Source organism: Apodemus sylvaticus, chromosome 16 (genome assembly GCF_947179515.1).
Source record: "Apodemus sylvaticus chromosome 16, mApoSyl1.1, whole genome shotgun sequence".
In the NCBI taxonomy this organism is placed as follows: Eukaryota; Metazoa; Chordata; class Mammalia; order Rodentia; family Muridae; genus Apodemus; species Apodemus sylvaticus.
The window spans coordinates 50,271,089-50,295,408 of NC_067487.1; the positions used below are offsets into that span (position 1 = coordinate 50,271,089).

A 24,320-nucleotide genomic window follows, 5' to 3' on the forward strand; every position below is an offset into this window, starting at 1 on the left:
GAGATTTTTTTATGAATAAACTTATTCTAGGAAGGATGCACTTATGAATGTCTTGTGGGTCCACTCTTCAACAAAGAAAGACAAGATGGAATTAACAACAGCAGGTCTTCCACCTAAAACGTCGTGTTGAGAATCACTGATAAGTCTTAATCAACCTAAAAGTAATTTGAAGATGGCAAATAATCCCATAAGAGAGCATCATTATCATTTTTTTGATGAGAACAATCAGAGTTCTATGTTAGCTTGCCAAGATCACCTTACCAGAGTATATAATTATGCTAAAAATTCCTTCATGAGAGTTAATATTTTATTAAGAGTCCTATCAACTCCAGTACTAAGGAAGATAATATACAGATTTAGGGCTAAATATAGAAGGCTGATGATACCAGGAAGACAGCCTTGGAGTTTTGGTGAATGCTTGTGGTTTAATGACTGATTTCTTTTCAGTGGTGACATTTATTACCTCAAGGTTCGAACTGCTCAGTTCCCATAGCAACACAAGTACTGAAGTGATGACCCAGTGAGTCACCTTGCATTTCTGTGGCTGGATATTATGTTCCGTGAAATTTATTGCTTTTTTTTATATATATAAAACTGAGTTTCAACTTTGGATCTTTTCGCTTAGCTGATGTGTGGTCTCTGTGACTCTTTACCTTTGGTTTGTCTCCTCAGCTATCAAATGGGAAAAACTGAAAATGCTTATAATGTAGTTACTAGAAAAGTATCAGCATTAAGTGATTACTTTACTTTTCTTGATATGTATACACACCCCACTTGAAATGAATGATTTTAATGAAATGTCATAAAAAATACAAAAGGACAGTAATTTATTTGGGCATAATAACTAGAATGTAATTAAAGGAATATATGAGATACAATTTTAAGACCATGAGTCTAATGAATCCTAAAAGGACATACTTTCCTTCATGTGAAGATGCCATTCTTTACTTATGTAAGCCTCCATGAGAACTGGTAGAGGGTGACACTTAGAAAAGAGATGAAGGAAAGGGACTGTTAGGTGACGAGGAAGGATAAAATGTAGACAAAAGGATGCATAACCCGTGAAAGATGACATAAAGTTAATTGGTTCTTCTGCTTTCAATTCTATCATAATGCTTTTAATTCTGTGGTGGCTAAATACAGAGTGTAATAGACAGTGAAAGTGTGAAATCCCAAGCAAACCCCATGGTGGCCATTCTAACTGTCCAGAGTTCACTGAGATGCATAGAGGAGTTTAGCTCCAGGTGTTTGTATGAGTAGCTATCTTAACTTAGTTCTGCCATGTTTTTATTTACCAGGTCCTTAGCAACAATTACAAGCTTATTTCCTCCTTTAACATTCTTATCTCACTTACCATTTCTGTTTTTTGTAAAACATCATTATAGGAATTAGGATTTAGATTCTTTAACAAGAAAGCTACCAGATTTGATTTATGAATATAACTTAATTAGGACATTTGGCAATTTGTAAAGGCATGTACTTTTGTTTTTAATTCAGAGACTTGGAAATTCTGAAGTGGGAGAGCAAAATATCACACCTACCTCACTGATGTTACAGAGAATAATCCAGGAAATTCAAAAGTCACTTTGCAACCTTTTCCTTTAATAAAAAGGCAGGAACAGGAAGATTTATTCACTTCTCTGGCCTGAGGCATAGTAAATACCATGCACTTCCAAATTCGGGTATTGAATTTAAACCCTTATGTTTGTATACAAACACATTTTTTAAAAAATTATTATCTTATTCTATTTTATTTTTTATTAGATATTTTCTTTATTTACATTTCAAATGTTATCCTCTTTCCTGGTTTCCCCTCTGAAAACACCCTATCACATCGCCCCTCCTCCTGCTCACCAACCCACCCACTCCCGATTCCCTGGCATTCCCCTAGACTGGGACATAGAGCATTCTCAGGACCAAGGGCCTCTCCTTCCTTTGATGTCCAACAAGGCCATCCTCTGCTACATATGCAGCTGGAGCCATGGGCCCCTCCATGTGTACTCTTTGGTTGGTAATTTAGTCCCTGGCAGCTCTGGGGATACTGGTTGGTTCATATTGTTGTTCCTCCTATGGGACTGCAAACCCCTTCAGCTCCTTGGATCCTTTCTCTAGTGTGCACCCAGCATATGAATTAGCATCCACAGAAGCAAGACGAGGGCATCAGACCTGCTAGAGCTGGAGTTGTGAGCTACCTGCCTTGTCTGGGATATGAAATTGGGTTCTCTAAACAGTATCAAGTGCTTACCCAATGAAACTGAACCGCTTGCCTAATCCTCAAACAAACTCATTAAAAACAAACTTTATATGCAATAACTGATTTAATCACCTTGTCTTAGTTACTTTTCTATCACTTTGATGAAATATCATGACCAAAAGTAACTTGGAGAGGGAAAAGTTGATTTCTGCTTACAAATGTAGTCCATCACGAAGGGTAGTTAGGGCAGGAACCTGGAGGCAAAACCTGAACCAGAGGCCACAGAGGAACACTGTTTACTTACTGGCTTGCTCCCATGGCTTACTCAGCCTGTTTTCTCACAGCATCTAAAACAGGCTGCCCACAGAGTTCTGATCCCTCCCATAGCAATCATTAATCAAGGAAATACCGCCACAAACTTGACAACAAGCCAATCTGGTGAGGGCATTTTCTCAGCTGAGGTTCTCTCTACCCAAATAATTCTAACTTGTATTAAGTTGACATAAAACAGACAAACAAAGACACTACCTAACTAGAAAACAACTCTTAACTAAATATTATCATATTATTGTGGACTTCCGGCGAGGAGCAAATTATTAAAATAGCATATATTAAAAACCTTCACAAATCCTTTGGGAAGGCCAATTGTTCAACTCATTGCTAAATAATTGCTTTAAATGGTAGCATACCTTTTGCTGATATGTGAATGTAATCTATAGGACTAAGTCAACTCCTAAACTAACAATCAGGGCTTCAGTCATCCACACATACGTGGACTATACAGTCAGCATGGAGCAAGATGTTTCTTTTTGTATCCTTATTCCTAATGTTCTAGAAAATCATTTGAGCAGCCCAAATTAAATTTATAATTATTTTGTAGATTCCTAGCTATTGGAAGTAATATCCATTCTAGCTTTGCTAGACTGGAGAGACCTTCCAGCGTTACAGATTCCATCGGCTTCACAGTCTGAATAAGAAAATCAATTCCTTGAAATTTCATATATCTTTCATTCTTCTACTATTTCCACCACCCACTTTTTCTGCAGACAGAAATGGAGAATTCAATAAGAAAATAATGGAGTGCGTTGAACTGAAATTCAATTGACTTTGGTTCAATTCAAATAACACTCAAGTCCTTGGATCTGAATGATGTGTTCCAACCCAGTATGTCCTCTTGATGGGTAATTCTTTATGAAGTAGCTTCTGAGAGTTAAAAGCAACAAACCAACAACCACAAAAACACTCTACAAAAATCCATCTGTAATGAAGCATCTAAAGGGGAAATGCTCCTCCTTGAAAATTCTTATAGTCTGTTATATGGCTAGGCACGAAGTCTGACTCTGAGAACCAATTATTGCAGTATGCTAAAAGCAACATAAATCGACATTCTCAGATCGCACAGCCTCAGCTGGCTGCTGTTCACAGGATGAGTGCTTTCCTACTAACATATAATGTTCCATTAGCCAAGAGATAAAAGTCACACGATAAGAAGGTTCACTATGCAAAGCTTGTATAACGCCAGCTTGATTCTCAGGCATAGAGCAGTCTGCAGAGAAAGCTTATGGTTTTTATTTTCCCACCAGGTGGAATCAACCCAGTCTGGTTTTCTCGGGACTTTTCTGCATTTGGCACTCAAAACTCTCAAGTCCCAAGACTCCACGATAGCTAATTATTTAATTTTCAAATCCAAGTTAGTCCTGTCTGTAGCTGTATAAATACAATGTAATTTTCAGATTTTCTAAAGGGCATTTCACCAGAAAAGACTTCTTCAGTCTAAAGTGCAGTTGGAGAGGAGGGATAGTATATTTATAAAATGGCCTAAAACCCTGAGTGCTATTGATAACATATGATTTTTGTTTTAAATTCAAAAGACAACAGCAAGGCTGTGTCAGACTTCTTGCCAACTACTGCTGGGAGAGAGGTTAAAATTCAAACCACTTCAATGTATCTCAACATGGGCTGCCATGACCGAAGTTCAGGATTGCAGGGGCACCGAAAAAGTGTATCCAGAAATCTTAAGAGGATAAAAATGCTCCAAGGGTGTGTTGACTGGATTGTGATCTTAAACAGATGTCTTAGGTTAGAGTCATAAGTCAGCCAATGAAGCTTCATGATATAAAAGAGGCAAAGCAGATGGATTTTCCTGGCTATCATGAGATTAAGTACTTAACACAAACAAGACATAACCCAGGGAAATAGATGTAGTCCAGGATAGGCAGCACTCTGGAGATGGATTAACAGGGAAGTATGGATGCTAGAGGGACTTAGTCTGTTTCCTCCAGAACAAACTTACCCTTTATTTCATGTTTGTCCTGATTTCCTGCTGGTAAAAAAAAAAAAACAACCAACCAACCAACCACCACCACCACCACCAACAACAACAACAGCAACAACAAAAACCCAGCAACCTGGGTCATTTCTCTTCAAATCTCAAGTACTCAAAAAACCCTTTGCATTTATAAGTGAAACCATCTTCATCTTTCAAAGTCATCTTCGTTTCTGATGAGATTTCCTCAGTCTCTGGTGGCCAGGCCTAATCTCCATTCTTCCCATCCTTCAACCCTTTCATATGTATGCACCCGTTTCATGTGATAACCAGTTTTATGTGATTACAAGTTTTATGTGATAACCATTCTTTGTGTCCCCAAATTTATTCATCGACTCATAAAAACTTCTTGAACATCTTCTATATGCAAAGCACCATTATGGGTTCTGTTAAACATGCAATGAACAAAACCTTGGTTCTTCTGAAGCACACAGAGTCTTTACAAAAGATGATAGACATCTAAAGGTATTGAGCTGTTACACATTTGAGTTTGTATTCTCTAAATGTCAAAAGTCAACCACAACTAGTCTGCTTATAATTATTTAACCTGATGAAATGAAAGGCTTGACAATACGTTCATTCTCCTTGGAATGCAACAATAAAGCAGACAAATGAGGGCTGTTGCAAAGTTACTCCACGGTTAAACTGTGATGTTATAAGTAAGGATCCTCACTGCAGCTCTGGGCGTGATATGGGTGCCAAACCTAAATGGGAGGAATAGAGTTGAAATTTGGAAATACTTCTTACGATAACCATATATATTTTGTTTTCCGATTAACTTAGTAGTGTCATTAGCATGAAGACACACTGGTTTATGACCTTCGTTTTTCAAATTTTTCATTTGACTCTCACTTTGATCATGTTTAAAACTGGGAAGTATGCTGGTGTGCCCTGTCTGTCTTTTTGCCTGTGTTTCCCCGGGCTCCTGTGTCATAGGATGCTCAAACCCTGGATTCTATCAATAGGACCTGAGACTCTGGGTTCAGATGGAGTTCTACCAATGGGAAGCTAGAGAAGAAAGATGCTAGGAGTGACTTCCTTTTTCTGCTGACTCCATGTTCAACAGAACATTCTCTGCCTCCAATAAATTCTCTTCTGATAATTTATTATCAGATACGGATGATAGCCTTCTGGGTTAAACTTCTCACTGGCCCCTTTCTGTGACTAGAACCAGGGTTCAGCTTTCTCCTATTGCCTCCCAGTAGCACTTCTCATGGTTCTGTAATGGCCCTTTATAACACTCTGTATAAATTACTCAGTTTAACTTTGTCATTTTTATTACTCTCAACACCATATTTATCCAACAATCTTATTTATCTTTGACACTGTAAACATAAAATTAAAGTATGTTAATGATTTACCACCATTTTTACTGTGAAACAAGTACTACATAAATTTAAATGCAGCCTTCTAATGCTCTATCAGGGCTTCCTTAAGACAGTGCTAAGTAATGAAAACCAAAAGTGTCTTATGTAACTTTAAAGAGTTGATAAATGTATCCTTCAATGATGCTTTATAATTATAAGGAAAAATTTTGTTTATGTAAAAAGTCATTTTTTAAATCAAGAACTTGTATCTTCCAAAAGTCACAGCTGAATAAAATGAAGTGTACTTCAACTGTAATTAAAGTTGCAACCAGAACTGAATATGTTCACTGAAGTGATATGCTCTTCCCTCTTAGGCACACACTTAGACTTGAACAGGAAAACTACATAGACAGATAGAAGAAAAATAAATTGTGAGAGAGCAGGTCTATTTGAATAGATAACATTCCTGGGGACAAAAGGCTGAGTACAACAATTTATTCAAATTGCTAATATTTTGTGGTCAAGTTCCTAATAAATCTTGTCAGAGGGAAGCATGTTAGCTTTTCTTCACTATCATAAAATACCTTACAAGTTACTAGAGGAGAGATCTATTTCAGCTCATAGCCAGCTGTTTCTTCTGGTAGTTAAGTCCTTGTTAAAGCAGGAACATTGTGAAAGGGTGTGGTAGAGTGATAATTACCATAGTAGCCAAGAAAAAAAAAAAGAGGAACAGAAAAGGGCAGGGCCAACTCAAGTCTTTACCTTGAAAGACAAAGTCCTCAGTAACCTAGTTCCTCTTCCTCCCAAGGACACATTGATAAGGCTGGTGCTCTCATAGTCTGTGGCCTCTCAATAGCCCACCAGCTGGGATGAACTTTCAATGCATTCATTCCTTTGGGAGATGTTTCATAGCCAATTCACAACATTCCCCTGGCTCCCAAAAGCTTTCTGTTCACATTGTAACACACAATGTTGTATTACTCATTGTAATACTCAAAGCTGTAATACACTTAATTATTCTAACAGTGTTCAAAAGTCCAAGACCATACATTCCCTCCAGGACTTAAGATACAATAGCACAGACTTAACATTTCTATTCCAGAGTTGGCTCAGGATCTTTGTGGTTTAGCTTGGCTTAGGAAGAATGGAGCTACAAGTGGCTAGAGGGATGGGCCACACCTGGCCAGGAATTGCTAAGCATGTACAGAGTACCCAGGATCCACCATTTTCTACCTTGCCAATTTACAGGTTCTCATGAAATCCAGAAGGGAAGGAGACTTCATTCTTGCGAAATTAGTCAACAGCCGTGAACATTATGACTATCTTAATATGTGGGCAGCTAGGTTAAGTGTAACTCAGTATAACCTTGGATCTGTAGCTGAATTAATGTGTAAACTCATAATAAAATTGAAAATGTCTCCAGCCCTTATCTGAAGGAAAAAATATTATACTTTAGCAATCTTAGTTTTTTTTTTCCAGAAAAGGAGAGCTAAATATCAGGTCCCATATTCCTTTAAACATGATTTTTGAGGTTACATCCAGTAGTATCACATAATTTTAAAGTGAAAGTTCAGTCACACTGTGAGAAAGCAAACACATGTTAGCCATAAGATTGTGATGTTGTAGATTAAATTGAACATAGACTTGAAGTCCCATGAGTTTTATGCTAGTCTTGACTAGATTATTAATTAGTGTGATATTAAATGAGGCATAATTCATCTTTGGGCTTTACTATATTTTCAAAGCTAGAAAGAGGAACCAGCTAACAATCATGGTACTTACTCCCTTGAAGATCTCCTATGTCTCTCCTTCTGGTCTGGCAACTGGATGAGCTGCTAAATTTACTTCACAGCATACCCTCAGCTGAGTTCTGTCTCATATACTCCCGTAAGGCAGTTGTTAATAAACAGCTCAACTGCTGTGACCTTGGAAGCTGATGTCTATGGTAGCCATCTCTTGTCTATTTAGGTATTGAGCTTCCATGGGGGTGAGTATAGTTTTGACTCTCATCTTTAAACTATTTAATTAGTGTATTTCATGTATGAGTATATGTCTGTGTAGCACTTGTGCCTGGTGTCTGTGGAAGCCAAAGAGTGCATTGGATCTCCTGGTACTGAGCATCTACATGGTGACTCACAAGCATGTAGATGCTCAGAATTGAACCTGATTCTTTTGGAAGAACAGGCAATGTTTAACCACTGAGGCATCTCTCCATCCCTGCTTCTACACTTTAAGCTATGATTGGTAAGTCTGAAGTGCTTGAGTGAATGTTGGTGTTGATAGCTATGCATATTAACAAATCATAGTATAGTTGCAGAACAGTTCATCTCCCCTAATGTATCCAATGGCATGAGGTGACCTGTGGTACACTAAACTGGTCATTGTAGATTTTAGGAATCTAATTCCTTGTTTTTATATATTAAAAGGTTGGGTTGTCTTATCTACCACATTTTCCTTGTGTTTTTGTTAATTCTGTGGAATTTCAGAACAGTTATATCCACCAGGAATCATATATTTCTTACCTGAACTTGGTTCTGAGGGGTAAGCTTGGATTAGATCATAAATAGACAACCCGAGGCTCCCATTCTGCTGAAGGCATGCAGGCTGCCTGTCACAAGTATTCTGGATGGCGGCCAGCAGCATGCCATTCCTTCTTCCTGCATTAAGCCTATGCTGTGTCAAGTTTTCTGGAATATTCTGCCTAGGGCTGCACTCCCCTCAGAGGCTGGTTATTGAATTGCCTATCTTTCATCAGGTCAAAAGTCTGCTGGAAAGCTTAACAACTGAAGTTTACACAGTTAAGTCAGATCTTAATAATAAACTTCCCAACATGTATAACAGTATTATGAGATTATGAGAGCAATGGTTTTTAAAGATAATAATAAATCTCTGGTGGTGGTGTCTTAAAAACTAATAAAGATGTGGGCCACACAATGATCCTCTAAAGATGGTGATCTAAACCCTCCTACTGAGTACTTGGTGTAGAAAGTGGGCATTGGTTTTTAGTACTCCTTTGGTTTCCTTATAATTTATTAATCTCTGTTTTCTATGAGATAAAAATATAGTTAATGCATGATGTTTAGCCAAAGATCCACATTTGATACAAAGTTTCATAAAAATATATCCAGATCAAATGGGTTGACATTTGACAGGAAGGGTTGATTGATAGTTGCTTCCTTTTGCAACTATGGCCAAATATTTGAGAACAGCATCTGGAGGGAGGAAGGTTTATTTGGGCTCACAGGAGGAGGGAAGAAATTTGTTGTGGTGGGTAAGGCATATGGTAGTGATTATGAAGAGAGATGGAGAGAGGCAGGACTAGCTGTATTTCTACCTGGTTTTCTGTCCATGATCTCACACCCATGGGTGATACTTTTCCCTTTCAGAATGGGTCATCCTCCTCCTTAGTCAAACCTGTCTGGAAACACCCTTTCCAGACAAACCCAATCATATTGACTATCAAAATTAACCAATTACAACATTTTCAAATCTAAAAATATATATTAAAACTCCTAAGTAGGGACGGGAAAGATAACTTAGTATCTAAGAGCATTGGCTGTACTTCCATAGGACCTGTGTTCAGTTCCCACATGGCAGCTCACAGCTGTCTGTAATTCCTGATCCAGGGCATCTGATACCCACGTGCAGACATGCATGAAGGCAGAACACCAATGTATGTAAAATAGAAACACAAATAAATCATAAAAAGTTATTTAAAATATGGTATTTTAAAAAAGTTTTAAGTAACCATACAATTTCATAACAGTGTTATAATCTCATTCTTGATTCCAACCAAACAAAACCAAAGTCCGGCAAAACTTCTAAGAGATTGGGAAATGTGGTATTTTAAAATATTAACTCTTCTGAGAAAAACTATGGTTGAGAATCTGGGTTTAGAATCAGATAAGTCTGAGCTTTAAAGCCTGGACCAAATCATTATAGTCAGTGTTTGTAAACAAAATCCATATCCTTTCATGACTGTAAAATGAGATTGTAACATTTCCTTTCAAACTTATTGACAATTAAATGGAATAATATAGACAAAGTGCCCGCCACAATGCTATTAAGGCACTGGAATTCTTAAAAGGATAGCAGTTGTAAATAGTATCTATGTTAGGGAAAGAAATCAACATTGCTTCACTCGGGGGACAGTTTGTTTATATTGATTATGTATAATGTTGGAAACTTCATGAGCAGGAATGAGTTAAAATAATTTTCCTTTTAATTTTAAACAAATCAATAGTGCCATGGGGATATTTAACTTTTTCTAAGGAAAACATGAGAGAATCAATAGTGTTCTGTTGTGTGGATGCTTCACAGGTTGGAATCAAAGCCAGTTCACTATGGCCCAGTCAGGCTGAGGTAATAGCATCCAGACAGACAAATCTCACACTCAGTTATATATGGTCCCAATCATGTTTGAGGTTAGACACTCCAGTATGGCATCAGACTGTAGATTCGAGTCAGACTTTTGTGAGGGAGGTGGTGAGTTCTAAAGAAGTTCCTCGTGTCTTCTCCCAAGCCTCAGTGCATCTTAACCAGGATGTCACAAAAATGGTGCTAATAAAATGTGATTTCTTATACAGCCAAGAGCACTGTTGTTATTACCATAGCCCTCAGATCCTTTTAACAGAGAGATTAAACAACAGAGCTGATGTGAACCAGGAAAGATAGCAGCCAATGAATAATACATAAATTAGATCTATACAAATGACAGTGTGAATACTCTTAAACATCATGGTAGAAAAATTCCAGAATCTGATTGGTGAAATGAGACAGTGCAAAGAAAAGTGTAGCTAAGGCAGGACTTAAGTGCTCTCACTTTATCCATCCAGCTAATGCTCTGTGCGGTCCCTGGGAAGCCACTTACTGTCTCTGGGCCTCAGAACTTTGAGGCCTCCCCACACACTAGCATGGTGAGATGCTCATGTCACACAGTTCTCTTATTCTCTGGTGATCCCCTTCCTTTTGCTAACTATATCAGATTTTGAATGATTGGTTCCCTGTTGGTGGAACTGTTTGAGAAGGACTGAGAGGATTAGTTGTGGCCTTGTTGGAGTAGGTGTGGTTTTATTGGAGGCTTCTTATGGCCAGGCATGCCCCCCAAGACCCCTGCAGGTCAGGATGTAAAGCTTTTAGCTACTACTCCAACACCATGTCTGTCTGCTTCCTGGTCTGATGCTCATGAATTAACACTATGAAACTGTAAGCAAGCCAGCAGTTAAATGTTCTCTTTTCTAAACATTAGATTGGCATAGTGTTTCTTCATAGCAACAGAACAAAAACTAAAACAATAATGTAATGTTTCATTACATTTGATTTATTTATTTACTTATTATTTATTTATTTTGGGTTTGTGTATGTGAAGTCAAGAGTATGTCCCAAACCACATGTGGAAATCACAAGATAATTTGCTGGGGTCAGCTCTTTCCATCCATTATGTGGGTCTCAGCGATTGAATTCAGGTCATCAGGCTTGGCAACAGACATCTTTACACACTGACCCATCTCACTGGTCCTGTCTTCAATTTGTAAGTTAATTTTTTCTAATCATCACATAACTCCCCTAAGAGGTGATGATTTTAAAATGTTCTTTTGAGTCGTTATAAAAAAAATTCACCTAAGTGACACATGACATTCTCACTAATCAAAATTAGGAGACAGAATTTTTTAAGAAAAAAAGGAAAAGAGGATAAACATATGTGTGTGTATGTGTTTGCATGTATGTGTGTTACTATTTCAGATATATACTGCATCATTGTTGCATACACAGAGAGTTTAGAGAAAAATTTTGAGGTTTGTGTCTTTGGAAAAAGTCTTGTATAAATCCTTTAAAAGCAGTGTTTCTTGAATCACAACAAAGGAATTACTTGCATAAGAACTGACAGGGGCGGGGGAGGAGTTGGAAATGCAGATCCCCAGACCTTTTGCCAGTAGAATATCTGGCATGGGGTCTGGGAATATGAAGGATACCTCCTATTTCCAAGAAATGTTTCCAGCACATTTAAGTTTCAGAACATTCTTTCTGCTGATCTGTCTAAGGAGATGAAGTTTAAAGCTGACTCTAATTAACCTTTGCGTGACTGTATGTGAATATCATGAGGGTTTCATCTTTTACTCTGCTTCTCCTGTCATAAATCTGACATCATATAAAGGCAGGGGTGGGAGGGGCACAGATAGGTGAGGAGTTTGCATTCTAAAGGGGAGAAGACTTGTCTCAGCAATGGACCACACAAGTCCTCTCACACAGTAGAAGTTCACAAAAGAACAAAAATGTCCAGTTCAGAGACTTGAAGATCATGTCATGAACCGTTTCAGGACGAGAGTAATTGCAATATAAAGGAAGAGCTGTACATTAAAGACAGGACCAGCTAACTTAATCGAGGTCTCCCATCTCATTCCGTGAAGGTGCTCCTGGGCTCTGGTGATGAATGTGTTCATTTTGTATGACTTGCTTTGGGTAAATAACCCAGTGCCCTATCAGCTCTGCAGCCCTCAGGTGGTGTGTGTGCTGGGAGGGCCAGGGGAGGGGCCGCCTGGCGCGCGGGTGTCCCTGGCACTTCTTAGGAGACTCATAGCCCTTTCTTTGCAGCTGTCACTAGAAGACTTTTGGGTTTCCCTCTGGAAGAAAACCTCCCATGTAAACCTGCTGTCCCTTCCATCCCTCTTTTGCTCTCTGCAAACTGCTCCTCCAAGCCTTTCCATTGTGCTCTGCCGCCTGCATAAGACCTTCACCTCCTTTGTAGTAAGGAGACTTACTTGAGGCTATCCGAACCTCCAGCTGCAATGGAGCTGTATGGAAAGGTAAGCAGAAAAGAGTGCCTGGCATGCTCAGGAAGAAATCTGGCTTTTGTGGACGTGTGTGTGTGTGTGTGTGTGTGTGTGTGTTCGTTCGTGCTTGCTTGCGTGCCGATCTTCTCAATTCAGTCTTGCGGATGAATCGCTTTTCTTTTATGTGTGCCATCCATCGTCGTTTTCCCGCGTGATTGTTGAATAAGACTGTAAAACTACACCACTCTGGGTATGTATAAACTTTCTGGGTTCAGGATAGAGGTAAGGTAAAGCCCGTTTGCATTGGAAATTAGAACAAAGTGCTACATTTTCTAGCCAGAGAGATGCAGTCTGGTTTTCAAAAGCGATACTGTGAAGAATAAGTCCTTGTTTGGGGTGAACTGGTGTTATTATCGCTAGTTCGCTTTGAGGAAATGGTTAGGCAGACTGAGAGCGATTAACAACCCGAGTAACTGGAAAGAAGGGAAGTTTCTACCGCCTCGTGCAGCTGGAGGGGCTAGCCGGAGGAAAATCTTCTTGGTCTCTGGGAGTTGTAGTTCACAATTTTCCCATTTGAGCATTTGTCTCTTAAGGTTAGACTACAAATCCCAGAAGCTCACGGGGTTCATAGCCTGAACGCTTGTGCGGAGTCAGGAGCGGACAGCTCCGGTGCTGATGTTGGAGAGGGCTACAGAGCCCCAGGCGTGCGGAGTGTTGCGGGGAGCGCGCTGGCTGTGCACGCTTGACCAGGTTCCCGGACCGGCGCTGTCCTAGCGAGAGAGAAAGGACATTTGCCTACAATGAGACACGAGGCGCCCATGCAGGTGGGTCTACAAAGAAAGAATGGTCTCGGAGAACCTGAGAGCGTTTCTCCAGTCACTCAGGGGACTTGATGAAAGATAGATAGGATTGTTCATTTTCTTTCTGGGCTCCCTAAGGAGGCTGAGTGTGGAAAATGAAAACCGGAGCTAACAAAGTGAGGACAGCCCATCTCTTGTTGGCTTTTATGGTCTTGGCTTCCTGGGTTAGTGATAGTGGTGTGAACTAGAGAATTTTCAGTCACATGAATTTACTGAGAGTTCTCCACCGTGACCGGGTAGAGCCAATTCAGCTTGGTTAAAGACATTAAGAAAGAAAAGCCAGTGCCAGTATCCCCAAATTCGTCTTTAAAAAGAAAGGAAGAAAAAAAAAAGAAAAAGAAAAGATGATTAGAGTCCTAGTAACAGAGGTAAAGAGCAAACACATTTACAGTTATCTCAGAGCTATGACATCCTTGATCTATGTCTATTTAACTGGCTGGATCAGTTTTGAGGACCCTCTCTCCCCCAACATTCCCGTGGTGAGGTGGCTACTCTCATACCACCAGATTCCCCATTTTAATCACATCCTTCCGGTTTACTTCCTTCAGAAATGAAGTGTGTCCCTGTTGGAGCTAGTCATTTAAGTTATGCTTTTAAGTAAAGACTAGTTTTGTTTCTCCTTTCTGTGTACGACTGGTTAAGACTAAATATAAGTCTATGTTTATTAACCAAGCTAAATGGAGCCATTGCATAACAGAAAGGCGTTTTATGAATGGAATGAGAAGATAAGAGAGCACTCCATTTGGAATGTGTTGCTTCCCTTCAGAATCCACCTCTGTTGGCAAACTCAGCAACATAAATATTTGACTATCCAGTCTCAAATATCTCCCACTGTTTCCTCGTGAATCCATGACTTTATACATCTGCTTTCATTTACTTTTAATTTATTTTATGAGTTTTATATATATTAAGGAATCTTAACTGGACGGCTAAATGAAAACACTATAGAATTTAATTGTTTTCTGGAGTATTATATAATGGAGGACCTCAAATTGCTTTAAGAGTTATTGAAAAATTGATTTGTGCCCGGGAATAGTGGGCCCTTTGTGTGACATCAGATATTTCTGTTTATGAGTTAGCGTTTTATTATAAACCTTGTGTAAAATGAGTGTGGACAAACAATAAAGACTGTTACAATCAAGGTCTTTAAGCTTATGATAATTTCCTTTTTTGGAGGTGTTGCTAAGAGCCAACTAGCTGAATTAATAATATTTGATGATAAGTATATATTAGCAGTTGTCTTAAAAACTGGGGTGCCATACTACACTATGGTATATTTTTAATTCACTGAATTATATTTTTGGAATTTAATATGTAACCTCCCCAAAGCTACTGTGATTATGTCAAACTTGTGAAAGGTGGATTTAATCCAAGAACACACATTTAATTTTAATAGATTATTGTTAAGTGACTTCTATTATTTTTATATTTTTAAAGTTATATAATAATTCAGATGATAAATGCAATTAAGGGTTTTCTTAAGCAGTGATTACTCTTCCAGGATCCATTTTTTTCTAAACTAGAATTATATTCCATGTAATGATAAGACACAAAGATGCAACGTGGGAAATACTGGATATTCCTTTATTCCTTTTAAAGAATAAGATGTACCATCATTCTAAACGTTATATTTCTTAACTTACATTTACTAAGGATGAGTCGCAAGGCAAGCTTCATTTTATACTTCCCCTGTCTCCGAGTTTTTCTCCTTTTTTGGGGTGTTTAGTTCAGTTGCTGATGTGAAGCAAAGTGAGCCTTTCACTATTGGCCAGCTTCCTGAATATTATGGTTTCTTTTTCTGAAATAAAATTATTTGAAAAAATATACAATGTCCATTATAAAGCATTTGATGTTCTTATATAGACGTCTCTGTGTTCTGCTCACTTTATTTGTCTTTGATACTTGAATATATTTTCTGCAGAACATTTTTCTCCAAGCTGAAAGACAATAAGGCAATATTTGTTTCTTGAAGTGACTACTACAATGATGTTAATGATAGCCCCAGATGCTTGCATTTTCTTTCTAATTAGATAATCAAGGATAGCACTTGGCAAATATGATGAGTTGAAAACATTAATATGGGAGATGGTCCTTTCAGTCTTCTCCTTCAGCATATCAATAACTCCTGGGAGCCAACTGGCACAGAGAGCAGTAGGTCTCATCATTAAGGGCAACGCTTAAAGAACAACTTTAATAACAGGAGCCAACCAAAAGATAACCCAGTCTATCCAACCACTGTGCTTTGCATCCAGATGATGTATGTTTGTATGTATGTATGTATGTATGTATGTATGTATGTATGTGTATGTATGTATGAATGTATGTATGCATGCATGCATGTATGTATAAAACCATCAAATGAATCATGTATGAGGGACAAAATATAAATAAGTGGTAAAATTCTACAATTCACCATCACCAACTTGAAAGGAAGATCAGTGGAGCTTATGAAGATTAAAGAACTTCTCTTATATGAAAGAGTTCACATTCTTCCAGATCTTTCTAAAAATCTCTTATCATTCCTCCTATTATTTTGACTTCTCCTGAAGGAATAAATGTGTGGTGTAAAGAATGAGGACACTGGATAAATGATGCTCATTCATTTGATTGGGATGAAAGAAAAATATATTGGCTCTATTTTATGTTTATAAACTAAGCTTTGAATAAACTAAGCTAAATATTTGAGGACAATTGTGTTATAAGTGTTTTGGGGTCTATCTTCTTTGTGATTTCTTTAGTATCATATGGGACTAAGGTGAAATCCATCTGTCTTTCACATTTAGCATTTAGGTTCTAGGTTTATCTGATGAGATCAGAGCCTTCATATTAATAGACTTATATGCTGAAGCAATGGGGCAGACTGGAAAGAACTGGTTAAAGATAAGCAGAAGTAAGAAAAGAATGTAGACCTAGAACAACAGTGAGAGATAATTTAGGTCTGAGTATTACTGTTCCATTGTCTATAGAAAGGCTGTGATATTCCTTCACTTTATTACTCACAAATGTCTCATCATTTTCATCCTCTGAAACTCTATCTCCTTTGTGCAATGGACACTTAGTCCTTATCTTTTACAGGCACCAAGATTTGTGGCTGATGTTGGAGAGAAAGTCTTCCCTGTTTCTTTTCAGCTTGTTGCTTAGGTTCATACTTACAAATGTAGGAAGCAATGAGATTTAACTTAAATAGCAAATAACCTTTGGTGCCACAAGGATGGGTTTCCATCTTTACTGTTTTGAAGTTCAATAACTTTTGGATTTATTGTGAAGTCACTTCTCAGGTGAGGAGTGAGAACTGCAGTAATCTACGGGTCAAGAAAGAAGTGTTTAGAAGGGAGTTGATAGGATGCTTACTTAGCAAAATAGCAGTAGGCTCACTCCTAGAGCTCCCCAAGTGCATGTTCTTGGCCAGATGTACAGTACTAGTCATGTGTTCCCAGCAACGGACTAAGCCTTAACGCCAATAATGTAAAGCAATGGGTTGTATCTATAACATTCACACCATTAATGCATTCATAGGTATTTCTTGCCAGACCAGTTTTGTGGTTTGTAGGATTCACAGATTTATGAGATTGATAATGACGTCCCTTCTCCAGTAGACTGAATAGCATCTTCCAGTACAGTGAAAGCTATCAATCAGGGGGAAGCTACCAATAAGAATTAGCTTGGTTCATCTAAGTCCTTATAAAAGCATGGTGTCTTCAGCAACAATTGTCTTACCATCGAGTTTGTATGGATGCGGAAGACTAATGTCAATTGTCTGCATTGTTTTGGGTGTCCATGGGACTGGTCACATGACCAGTTAGCTGAAGGGATGTGCCACATACCTTGGGAATGGCCAAGGTATGACTATGAAACTCAGAGACTCCTTGAACTTGAAGCAATTCTTCATGAGCCTTCCAATTCAGGGATTGTAAACCATAGGCTTGACTCTGCTTGTCAGTCTTCCTGGATAGTTCCCAGTGTTCTTGATGTTTGCTCAGAACAGCCTACTACTTTTAGCCTTTTCTCTTATTTTGTATTTTATTGATTTGGGGTTAAAAATAAATTCATGTTTCTTATACTTACATTAGTATAAAATTAGCTTTTTAAGGTAGAATTAACATCATGCTGATAAACATAAGCATTTAAAATGATAAGAATCCTTCTATGGGTTGTTATGAGAAGACTCTTAGGTTCTGAATACATTGTTTGGTTGCATATCATTTCAAACTCTGCTCACTTCCTTAGAGTGTTGTCATGACAGGTTTGTATATGCAGATCTTGCTTTAATATTAGAAATTCATGATATTTTACTTATATGTCAATGTAAAGAATGTTTTTTTAGGGAATGCAATCTTTTGAAAAAATTAAGCCTAGATTTAGATCAGAATGAGACATAATATGAGCATTCTTTCTGTGTTTATGTGGGCTGTACTTGTGAAGTGTAGTGTCTAAACGCCAATTTGGTCATCTGTGGTGTCATAAAGATCTTAAATGTCTTTACTGAGTTTGCATATATTTATCATATCTGATAAATAGTTTTCTGAGAAATAGATTTTCAATCTTCAAACGCAGTAATGCTTCTATCCCTTTTGGTTTTGGTTTCAGTTTTCATGTATTCTGAATCTTTGTTACTAAAGATACAAACATTTGTAACTGTTGTGTCTTCCTGAAGAATTTCTCTATTTATTTCCATCCAATAGCCTTCTTTATTCTGGTAATACTCATATTACCGTTTATTGTTAATACAGTCTTTGTTACTTTAATGGTATTTTTATTTTATGCATGTATTTTGCTTTTGTTGTTTTCAACTTTTATGCCTATACGCTTACAATATGAATCTTGCTATCAATGCATAGTTGGGCCTCACATTTGTAGCCAGTCCAAACATTTATTATCTCTGCCTCTTATTATCATTATCATGTTGATTCATTTTCTGTATTTTGATGATTAATGTTGTTGGATTTAAACCAATAATTTTGCTGTTAGTTGTTTATGTACTCTGTTTTTTTTTATTTCTCAGCTACTCCTTTATTATTTTCATCTTAAATATTTTTAGGTATTTCAATTCCTTTGTATGTTTTCAATGCATTCATTTGCATTTTTAATCTTTATTCAAAGGACTACATAATACACAGCTAAATAACCTGCCTAGACTTTATATTATAATACTCCATATACTGTATAGTGAATTTGATTATACAATTTCAGGTCTATTTCACATGCATGTGTTATAATTTTAGCTTTAATAACACACACACACACCACCACCACCACCACCACCACCACCACCACCACCCCACCACCACCCCACCACCACATTCCTGCTACCTATTTACCATGTCTAGTAAGTTTCTATTGATTTGAAGTTCTATATGGTATCATTTATCATTTTCTTTTAGCTTTCTTTAGCCTTACCTATAGTATAGCCCTCTGACAGAACATTCTCTCTTGGGCTTTGTTTCTTTCCTTTTTCTTTCTTTCTTTTTTGAAAAAATTTGCCTTGAATTTAGAATGGGAATTTTTAATGTCGTAGAGACTTTGTGTTGATGCTTTTGCTTCCAGTGCTGAATTTCAGAATGCTATTTCTTTGTCTACTGGCTTATGTTACAGAATCATCTTCTCTTTATATTATTGTGCCTTAGTTTATATATGTCATTTTTGTTTGTTTTGAATATATTTCCATTTATCTTTGATATACATATTTTTCCTTTGTAATGTTTCAAGTCAGAGGGAAGAAATGACCATCTTCCATATGAACACTTATATATTCCAACCAATTGGTCATTACATCATCAACTATATTCCCATACCTTTGTTCTACACCTATTCTTTTAACATGGAAGTTAGAGTTCCGAAACTGACCCAGCAACTACAGGCATTCTGCTTATTTTTATTTTTACTTTTTTTTGTTATACTGTGTGATTTCTAGTGATTCCCCTTTAAGCTTAGTGACTCTTCTGTGATGTATACTGTTTTGTTAATTCACATCTAGGGGTTATCCATTTCAGTCATTGTACTATTCCATTTAGACTCACAATTGGCTCCATTTAGACTGAAACCTATTACATTACAAACTAAAGATAAATGAGCATTATTGGTTTGAGAGATTAGAGTATTAAAAGAGTTTAATGGGGCTCATTTGTAGTATTGTTCAGAAAAACCAAAAAGAAATGTGATGATCTGAGCTTCTTTTAGAAAAAAAATGGTACAGAAATTAAACCATAGCTCTACCACTTTGATTAAAATTTGTAAATTTTGAGTGTGAATATTTGCATTTTAATATTAGTGTTTAACTATTTCTCTATTGGGTCATGTATCTCTGGTGATGTATTTGTTATGTCTTAAAATATAAATTGTGGACTTTAAGGTCCTTATAATATTTGAGCAAGGTATATAATACTAAACAAAATCAAAATACAATTTCCTTTGCTAACTTATGTTTTTAATAGCTTCATTTCTATAGACAAAAAAGCTTTATGCAATGCTAATATATCTCATAACAGTTTGAAGTGTCATGTCGATTTTAATGAGGTCATGAAACACACACACACACACACACACACACACACAGAGAGAGAGAGAGAGAGAGAGAGAGAGAGAGAGAGAGAGAGAAAGAATAATAAAATCATAGAGGTGAATGACCATGTGTCCTGGCCTCTAGCAAATGCTGGCTAAGTCTAAGTCAGTGTACTGGCTAGTTTTCTGTGTCAACTTGACACAGGCTGGAGTCATCACAGAGAAATGAGCTTTAGTTGGGGAAGTGCCTCCATGAGCTGTGGGGAATTTTCTCAATTAGTGATCAAGTGGGGAGGGCCTCTTGTGGGTGGTACCACCTTTGGGCTGGTGTTCTTGGGTTCGATAAGAAAGCAGGCTGTGCAAGCCAGGAGCAAGCAAGCCAGTAAGAAACATCCCTCCATGGCCTCTGCATTAGCTCCTTCTTCCTGACCTGCTTGAGTTTCAGTCCTGACTTTCTTTAGTGATGAACTGTAACGTGGAAGTGTAAGCTCAATAAACCCTTTCCTCCAAACTTGCTTCTTGGTCATAATGTTTGTGCAGGCATAGAAACCCTGAAAGTCAGATTGGGTAGAGTACTGTGATCTTAAAAAAATAATATTTTGTATGTACTTAGCCTCATGAGAAAAGTCTGGAACCTTGACATTTAACTTCCATACTCTTAGCTTTTCTTATATCAAGACAAAATCATAATGTAACCTAAAGAAGAGCTGGGAGCCTCTTAGCTATCTTTTGCTATTAGGTTAAGTGTGATTCTAAGAAGATCATGGAAGATTCTTGTGTGATTTCTCATCTACATGGTGGCCCTGATGCATCTCTGATCTTATCAATCTGAGAATCTTGTAATCTAATACAGATAGGTAATTTCTGTCCCAGTGGCCATAACCTGATGAGACTTAGTGAGCTTAAAAAAGGGTATGTTAATTACCAGTTGGCAAATGATTCGCATATCATTCTAACATATATTAGAATTAAAATATAGATATTCTTTGAAAGTTTGATTCAGTGAACATCTGTCTGAGAGGAACAGTTGTTAAAAAAGGATAGCAGAGGCATTGACGGGCAGGTGAACATGCATGCATGAATGTGCACATGGGGAGGTGTAGACTTTGTTTATGGATACAGACTAGCATCTTTTAGAGAAGAAGCAGGGATGTCTTCTTCAGTCTGGAACATTGCAATCTGGAAATGCAAGTACATTGACCATAGACTCCTCCAGGGTAGTCAGATAGGTTTTTGTCTTAGAAATGCATGGGCAGCTAGGTCCTGACCTGATGAATTTCCAACACAAGTGCTGCCTTAAGGAGAGATGTCCAGAACGAGAGGGAATGGGTGCTCTCCCAGGGTACACTTCACTGTTCTAAAGTAGTAAAAAAAAAAAAAAAATTCGTGATGTCTTAAAGACTAAGGCACATCTTAGATGTGCTCTGAGAACATGATAACTGATTTTTACAGGGTCATGCCCTCCTATTCTGATAGTGCTTACAGTGACTTAAAACACCAATACACAGAAGGTTCTGACTATTACAGAGCATAGATAATGAAAGGAGAAAACTATTTCCCAGAATCAGCTTGTCTAGATAGGCTTGGCATTGTAGGGTGCTGAGCATTCTCTGACACAGTCAGTGTTAAAGTAGTGGAATGTCACTGTCACACAAGGGGTCAAGGCAGGAGCTGGTATGACCCTTTATTTCTGTGGTCCTAGGGAGTTCATATTAAATGTCAATTTACTCAGTCTCCTTTTGTGCAGATGCCTGAGAGCGTGACCACATGAGCCTGCCCTGGCCTCTGTATGAAGGCTTTTGCAAATGGGTTGCACATCATGGGACTGACCAAAAGAATCATGCTGGGGGCATCTTAGAGATGACTGCTTCTTGAATATCTCAATTCTGCATAAATCAGGGTTCATTCATACACATCTGTTGATCTTAAAATCTAGTTTAGTCTATAAAGGTTTAAATTTATATCCCAGAATAAAAATATATCAAACAAGATAAACATGTATTTGAGAACACTGCATTAAATACTGCTGCCAAAAAATGATAAGAAAACTTGTATGAATTCTATCCATATATACAAGAAAACGTTTCATGTTTCCTTTATGTTTTGCTGCTGAAAAACGTTTTTAAGAATTGACATCTGTGATAGAAAATGTAAATCTTGTGATTACTTGAGGAATTTCTCTTTTTTGAACTTTATATTCTTCTGTCAAACATGCATATGAGGAAGATAGTTCAGTGGCTCTTGGGAAGATTTTGAAGTTTGGAATCATAACATCTCTTTTGCTCCATGGTATCCACAATTGGAGTGACTAGTCATATGCCAAGCAACAAATCAAAACAAAATGACAACAACAACAACAAAAATCAACCAACTCACCAAACAAAAAAAAAAAACCCAACCCTGCTGCATGCCACAAAACCCTTGGGTTATAGGTAACCACTGGCCATTAAGGTAACTGGTTATATAGATGATCATTAGTCATAATGAACTATGGTCGTTAAGACCACAACATAACACAATATTGTCAAAATACATATTACATAGAAAGTATATTTCAGGTCTTGAGTTTTGACCTATTCCTGGACTAGTAATATCAATATGAGGTGTGATGACACTGGTCAGCAACACCTCTGCTCCCCTTAAGCCACATAAACCTAGAGGTAGACAGCTGATGTGCAATATACTGTGCTCACGTCGCTTGGTAGGTTTGGTATGTTGCATGTATTTTTAAACCTAACTATAGTTTAAACTTATGTGTTTATCAATATCTACTGTAAGTTGTAAGGCACATCCTTTTGTGTATATTATATCATGAATGCATCAATGGCTCTCTACCAAAGGAAAATCCAAGAATCTGGTAGTTGTTTCATCTACAAGACTGGATGTCTCCACTGGTCTTTACTGTACACTGGAATCCCAAAGAAGAGTTGGGAATGGACTTGTCATCAAGGCCAAGAACAAGTAGACAAAGAACAAATGCTTCCTTCTACCTTGTCCTTTATATAGGCTGCCAAGAGAAGGTAAGGTCCAGATTAAAGGTTTCTCTTCTGTCCTCAAGTAATAGGGATTTAAGGTAGGTCTTCCTACCTCAAATGACTCAACTAAAACCCTCATACATGTGCCCACCATCTTGGGTTTTTGATTAGTTCCAGGGGTTAGTCAAAATGACATCTGGAAATAATTATAAGTCTACTAAAAATCTCTTTGTTTCATTAAAGAATTTTAGCAAACAGGGTCATCTGCTGTCTGCAGGACAAGATAGACAGTCAGACACAGAGAATCTCACCTTCACAGAATGAAAACTATTACACAAAGGATCATGTAGGTGATGATTTGGGGGAGGATCAAAACTACATCTAATAAACTGCTAGATGATCAGTGCCAACATGTCCAAGAGCTAAATGCCAAAGGGTTCCCATCTTAACCATCTACAGTTGTGTGAACTTTGCCTCAGAGTAAAGATCAGAGAAGGACATTCTAATGGTTCCAGCACAGGAGGGAAACAGTCACCTTGAACCATACCATTCTGCCTATAAAATGAGGATGCTATTGAAACCTTCTGGGCATGGTGAAGGGATTAGGTGTGAGCATGTGTGGTACAGGTCCTTTCCTTCCAGATGGTGTTGTTATCAAATGTGTGTTCCAAATATGAGCTATTATGAACTGTTAGTATCTATTCAAGAAGTTACACATAACCAGAGAAAAGTAAAGACTTAAAGACAACTGTGAAAGAAGAACATAGGGATCCCTTAACATCTTCGCATTCTCCCAAGAGTCCTATGGGAAACGTGTTCTCTGCTTAAGTAAAGAGACAATGATTTCTGAATGCTGCCACAGTTTCCCCAAGCTCTTTGCTTTAGAACTAGGGTAGGAGTTTAGTCTTGGCCATTTCCCATGACCTGGAAAACATCCTCTCAGCTCCATGCTGAGGTGTGAGCCTGATATGGGTAGTATCTTGCCACTTTTCATCTGGATCCAAGTACAGCAAACAGTAGAAGTCCCATGGATGAAGTACTGGCCAGAGACTGCAGAGCATTAAAAGCCTAACTTGTTCTCAGAGACAGACTGGGAAACAGATACATTTGTGCACAGAGGAAGGCTTTTACTTAGAAGGACAGTACATGATCCAAATAACAGGCCTCTACCAATTCTTTTAATATTATTGACTCTTCATTTATTTTTTAGTCTTGAAGTTTCCTGGAATAATAACATCACAGGGTGACTAATGTTAATCTTTTTAGTGATAATGATTATTATATAGAACTACTCTGTTGCTAAACATTTGAACATATAGGTTCCATCCTCAAATTTGCCTTTCTAATTTAAAAGGTGAATTTAAAACAAAATGTACCATTCATTCCTTCT

General features: G+C 37.7%; 1 protein-coding gene across 1 annotated transcript in view; it reads left to right on the plus strand.

Annotated features, from left to right (window-relative positions):
- Positions 1 to 13,291: 13,291 nt before the first annotated feature.
- Positions 13,292 to 24,320, plus strand: part of Rab3c (RAB3C, member RAS oncogene family) — a 225,893-nt gene continuing 214,864 nt past the window's right edge. The window contains exon 1 of the mRNA XM_052159991.1: positions 13,292 to 13,421. Coding sequence (XP_052015951.1) covers positions 13,398 to 13,421 — 24 coding nt within the window. The 5' untranslated portion in view covers positions 13,292 to 13,397. The remainder of the gene's footprint in view (positions 13,422 to 24,320) is intronic.